This window comes from Sceloporus undulatus, chromosome 9, assembly GCF_019175285.1.
Source record: "Sceloporus undulatus isolate JIND9_A2432 ecotype Alabama chromosome 9, SceUnd_v1.1, whole genome shotgun sequence".
Classification (NCBI taxonomy): Eukaryota; Metazoa; Chordata; class Lepidosauria; order Squamata; family Phrynosomatidae; genus Sceloporus; species Sceloporus undulatus.
Window position 1 is genome coordinate 16,232,762 of NC_056530.1, and position 5,969 is coordinate 16,238,730.

The following is a 5,969-nucleotide window of genomic DNA, read 5'->3' on the forward strand; positions in this document are numbered from 1 at the left end:
TGGGATCACAAACACCCCTTTTAGGGTCTCACCCGATGCGCTCCGCACCCCCCCGCACCCCTCCAGGGATGCCACCAGTGCTGCCAATTTCTTTGTTAGTGTCAACAACAACAACAACAACAACAATAATGTATATGTCTTGATGTGCCACTCATTGGTGAAAAGGGCATTATAAATGTTGTTATTATTATTATTATTACTGCAGACATAGTCCAGTGTGAGACTGCTTTAACTAGAGAATAATAACAACAAAAACAACAACAGCAATGTTTATATATAATGCCCTTTCCGCCAAAGAGCAGCATGTCAGAATATATACATCATCATCATCATTATTTTCATTATCGTTGTTGTTATTCCCTAGCACTGAGCCAGCAATCTCACAATGGACTATTTCTACAGTAATAGTAATAGTAATAATAATAATAATGTTTCTTTATAATGCCCTTTGCACCAAAGATTGGCATGTGTCAATCATATGCATCATCATATTATTATTGCATTCTGGAAGCAGTCTGAAGCAGCGCGAAGGCTCTGGGGCTTCTAGCGCGTTCTAGGGGCGGGGCCTGTGGCGGGGGCGGGGCGGAGGGGCGTGGCCTGGGTCTGCGGTGGGTATAAAAGGGCTGCAGCGGAGCCCAGCGGAGCATTCGAGGAGCATCGGCGCTCGGAGCAGGAGAACGATGGACATCGCCATCAGCCACCCTTGGCTCCGCCGGCCCCTGGGCTTCCCCTCCTCTTTCTTCCCGTCCTCTCTCTTCCCTCCTCGGCTCTTCGACCAGCGCTTCGGCGAAGGGCTCCTGGAGAGCGACCTCTTCCCGGCCACCCTCTCGCCCTACTACATGCGGACCACGCCCGCCCTCCAGGTCCCCGAGACTGGGCTCTCCGAGGTAAGCCTCTGAGCATGGGCAGAGGGCTCTTGCCTTTGCTTTAGCCTGGGAGAAGGAAGGAGGCTAGTTTTGGAGAGAGAGAGATGGGTTTTCGTTTCACAAAGTTTTCTTCTCTCTCTTCTTTGCCCCAAGGAAGAAGGAAGGGTCAGGTAGGAAAGGCTTCAGCCCTGAGACTATGGAGAGACTGGGCACCTCAAGAGTAATGCTAGTCAACACTGTTCTGATAGATTAGGCAGGCAGGCATATAGATAAGTAGGCAGGCAGGATGGATGGATTGATAGATAAGTAGGCAGGCAGATAAGTGGGTAGACAGGTAGGATAGGCAGGTAGACAGACAGATAGATATATAGGTAGGCAGATTAGATAGATTAGACAGATAAGTAAGTAGGTAGGCAGACAGACAGATAGATGAGTGGGTAGGTAGACAGACAGGCAGATAGCATAGATAGGTAGATAAGTAGGTAGGCAGACTAGATATATAGATTAGATAGGTAGGTAGGTAAGTAGATAGGCAGGCAAATAAGATAGGAAGTCAGGTAAGTAGATAGGGAGGGTAGGTAGGTAGATAAGATAGATAAGTAAGCAGGCAGATAGGAAAAGAAGGTAGGTAGACAGATTGATAGATAGGGCGGGCAGGCAAGCAGGCTAGGAAGGCAGGTAGATAGATAGGATGGGTAGGTAGGATAGGAAGGCAGGTAGGTAGGTAGGTGAGCAGATAGGATGGGTAGGCAGGTAGGTTGGTATATTAGATATATGATTGGATAGATGTAGTCTATATGTGTGCGCAATTTAAGAAATGTGCTCCTGTTGTGCTCCATCCTGGCCCTGGGGAGTTGGAATCCATAAACCCAAGGCAGCTGCTGACTGCAGTCCAAGAGGAGGGCGCTCCTGGGGTCCTGCCAGTCCTGCGTGCCAGTCCTTCCCTTGCCTTCCCTGCAGAGGAAGGCATCCCAGCTGGCATTGTTCTCCCCAGGGCCAGGAGGGAGAATGTGACCATAATAGGCAGCGCAGCACCTTCAGGAGAAAGGGCCACCCAGTCCAGCCCCATGCAGGAACTCACAGTCAAATCAGTCAGGACAGATGGCCACCCGGCCTCTGCTTAAAGGAGCCTCTGCCACTCTCCGAGGAAGGAGTGTGTTCCATTGCACTGTCACAATAAAACTAAGCCAACAGGTGTAAAGAGAAATGCAAGGAAACATATCCCAAATATAGGAGTTATAAGAGTTCATCCACATGACAGAAATAATCTGGTTTGACACCTGTAAGTGCCACGGCTCAAGGCTATGGCATTCTGGGAATTGTAGTTTATTGTGGTCCCAGAGCGGAGCCACAACAAACTGCAGTTCCAGAATGCCACAGCCTTGAGCCATGGTCGCTAAAGCAGTGTCAAACCGGGTTATTTCTCCAGTGTGAATGCAGCCACAATAAACAATCTGTGTCAGATTAAATAAGATTAGCGGAATAAGCGGCTCTGCTGTTTGGTTTAAGGGCTGACAGCCCAAACCCTTTAGCTAGCACTCCACCTGATCAAGAGACCTAGATCTCTGGTTGCATTGCCCCTTGATTCCTTGTGCCTTAGTTCTTGCATTGGCTTTCTCCGTTGTGCTTTGTCACACACCTTGGCAAGGAGGTCTGAGATTGTTCTAAGCACTCTGCGTCTAAACATGGAGTGAGGCAATTTATAGCTGGAAATAGGCATATTTCCACACCAAAATGAAAAGAGAGACCCCAAGGAGTTTAAGAAAAGTTGCTCTTTTGGACTTCATCTCCTTTTTTTATTATAAAGATTTATACATTGGGAAATTTAGTATGCCAGGAATATGTGTGCTTTGAACTGCTTTTGCACACATCCTATTCTGTTTTGCTTAATTTGACCTGCATTATAGAGAAGAGTATGCAAAGTACAAAGCTTCAGGAAGTTACCTTTTTGACTAATGTTCCCAGAATTCCTAGCCATTTCTAGATAAAAGAGATCATTATGTTGAGCCGAAAGTCTAGGATTTGGAAGTGTTAGCTTATATTGCTCTCTTTGATAAGAGAGTTTGGAAACATAACAGTGGGCTATGACTCAACCAGGCTTTCTCAAACTTGGGGTCTTCTGGTGTTTATGGATGACAATGCCCATCATGTCCAACCATTAATTCTGTTGGTTGTCCATGATGGGGCTGACAGTCCAACATCTGGGAATCCAACACTAGGAAAGTTGCTTGGAAATAGTGGTTCCTGGCTGTGCAACTGCTATTGGCGATGCTGGGCTTCATGTGTGAGAAGGCTTATGAATGTGGAAGTATTGCCACTTATGGCATAAGTCCAAAAGGTGGTCCCCACATAGAATTAGAGCTGTCTATGGCAGATAGTGAATAGTTGATGGTGCCCAGAGCCACCCCAAGTTTAACTCAGGATGCTGATGGGCGCAGACTAAAAAGGTGGGAGAATAAGGTGATGTTGGTTTGTCCTTTGCACTGTGTCTGTGCGATAAGGCGTAGCCAAATTGTATAAGTCTTTTTAAGTTATGATCTGTGTTCTCCTCCCCAGGTGAAAATGGACAAAGACAAGTTCTCTGTGTTGTTGGATGTGAAGCACTTCTCCCCGGAGGAGTTGAATGTGAAGGTGGTGGGTGACTACATTGAGGTCCATGCGAAGCACGAGGAGCGCCCAGTACGTAACTTTAAAAGCTCACACAGTGAAACTGCCATCCCTAACTAGAAGCAAATCTTAGGGAATTGGGGCTCTCCTCTGCCCAGCAAACATGCATATGACTTGCCCAATAAGATCTCTTTGCATTTGTTTTTATTTTTGGATGCTTAGGCTATACATGTTTTTTGGGTTCTGATAGTTAGTCATTAAGCAGGGTCATAATTTGTAACCATTGGCCATGTTGTCGGGTTGATGGGAGCTGTAGTCCAGCATCATCTGCTCTGTGGTGTATGTTGGATCCAAACTTAATGTTGAAGTCAGAAGTTGGCAGTGAGCTAGAAAAGAGGCATGTACAATGTGTTCCTGACAACTCTCTCTCATCAACTAGTGAGTCATGGAACACCAGCACTCAAATGTCATCTCATTTTTAAAAAAGATCCTAGGGCATATATTGAGGGTCGGCTCAGCTGAGATATCAGTGCAATCTGAACAGTAAAGGGAGAGTTATTTCATTGAGATATCCTTTGAATCTTCCCAATTACTAATATAATTTAAATGTTGGTAGGTGTGTATGCGTGCATACATGCACACATGCTGTCTTTCCCCTTCAACAAATGTTTTCAAAGGCCTGTTACAGACTGCCAAAATAAAGCTGCATCGGGTCTCTTTGGAGGTATGCTATTTATATGATGCATGGGTCCTAAGAGTCCGGAGGTTGCGCCAAAGCCACACTCCATTCCTAAGCACTGGAGTGCAGCTTTGGTGCAGCTTCCGGATTCTTAGGACCCATGCATCATTTAAACAGCATACCTCCAAAGAGACCCAAAGCAGCTTTATTTTGGCAGTCTGTAACAGGCCAAAGTGACTACAAGCAAAAGGTACAAAGGTTTCCTTTCTCCATGAGACCTGAGGGAGCTGGTGAATTGGTTGTAGTTCCCAATCTTGGAATTCTAGCAAGTGTTCTTTTTATTGTGCCAGACTTTTTCTCTTGTCTTTGGCCCTTAATTCCACAGTTGGAAAGTTCTGAACTAGAGCTACTATAATGCCTTGCCATTGGTCATGCTGTGTGGGGTTGATAGGAGTTGTAGTCTAAGACACCTGGCCAGGACCAAGGTTCCCCATCCCTGGTGTGTTGGAATATATCTCCCACTGGCCATGATGGCTGGGAGATTCTGGGATTTATGGTCCAAAAAGTAACATTTCCAAATCCTGCAAATGATTTAAACTTAGAGCAAGGCACTCAAAAGCCTGGAGTATTCAAGCATGTTCTCAAAGGCACTGATTCTTCTCTTCTCTCTGAAGAGCAAGTACTGAAATGTGACCTTAGAAATGGCTGCAACTAATCTGCCTGGAAGGAAACTAGGTGCTCAACACCCCCATTACTGAGTTAATAATAGGCATCCTCTTATTGAAATGACATCTGTGGACTTTGAAGGCTGAACCTCCTGAATATATAGTGACTCATCTTGTATTTGTTTTCTTTTTCTTTCTACTCCTTCAGGATGAGCATGGTTACATCTCACGGGAGTTTCACCGCCGCTACATGATCCCCAAAGGGGTTGATCCGGCAGCAATCACCTCAGCCCTCTCTCCAGACGGAGTGCTGTCCATCACGGCACCCACCGCCCAAGCTGCCATCACTCAGGAACGGAGCATTCCCATCACCCGCCAGGAGAAGCCTGCCGTCACTGGAAAGTAATAGCTGTCATTTGCTGCCAGAAGCCAGTGTCTCAGGCCTATACTCCCCTCGATTGTAGCTGCAAGGGCTATTCATTCGGAGCTTTGAAAGAAGTGACATTTCTGCTTCCCCCAAACTTCCTTCTGGGGGTGATCTGACAACAGAGACACTCTCGCCTTTAGGGTGGTGATCTTCTTAGTACAATTTTCCTGCACTTGTGTGGGATCTTCTAGGAATAAATATCAGGTCTTTTCCCCCTTCTGGCTTACAAGTACCTTGCTGTTGCAGGCTTGCTCTGTACTACTGTCCATGCTGAACTCACTCACTTTGTATGAATTCCGATATTGCTTAATTACATGTACATGCATTAAAAAAAGTTATTTGGGATATACTTGCTAATAAAATTGAAGTTACAATCTTTGTAAGTGTATGTGATATAAAAATATGCGTTCATATCTCCGGTGTGATTAAGCCAATGTCCATACAGGAGGAAGGTGAATTTTTAGTTTTATTTAGCTGCGTTGAATAGTTATCAGTGATCTCATAACCTGAAAAAAAAACAGATATTCATGCATATATAGTTTTCAATGCATGATGGCAGTTGCCAAAGCAAGGGAGTACACACAGGGAAAAACAATCATAAACAAACAGTAGACATAGAACTGCCAGAGACTGATCCTGCCTTGGATGTAAACACTTCTGATGGGATGGCCTGGCTGAGATATTAAACATTATTTATTTGTGGCAGGCTTGTCCTGACACATGTT

General features: G+C 45.4%; 1 protein-coding gene across 1 annotated transcript; it reads left to right on the forward strand.

Annotated features, from left to right (window-relative positions):
- Positions 1–652: 652 nt before the first annotated feature.
- Positions 653–5,622, forward strand: HSPB6 (heat shock protein family B (small) member 6). Its single transcript, XM_042440606.1, has 3 exons — positions 653–887; positions 3,423–3,545; positions 5,026–5,622. Exons 1-3 carry the CDS (start codon positions 681–683, stop codon positions 5,221–5,223), a joined length of 528 nt encoding a protein of 175 aa, XP_042296540.1. The 5' UTR covers positions 653–680; the 3' UTR covers positions 5,224–5,622.
- Positions 5,623–5,969: the final 347 nt, after the last annotated feature.

Excerpts from the sequence above, each read along its gene's own strand:
- HSPB6 (XM_042440606.1), top strand. The coding sequence starts at position 681 with ATGGACATCGCCATCAGCCACCCTTGGCTCCGCCGGCCCCTGGGCTTC. Across the intron at positions 888-3,422 it reads CCGAGACTGGGCTCTCCGAG|GTGAAAATGGACAAAGACAA; the intron begins GTAAGCCTCTGA and ends TCTCCTCCCCAG. Across the intron at positions 3,546-5,025 it reads CGAAGCACGAGGAGCGCCCA|GATGAGCATGGTTACATCTC; the intron begins GTACGTAACTTT and ends CTACTCCTTCAG.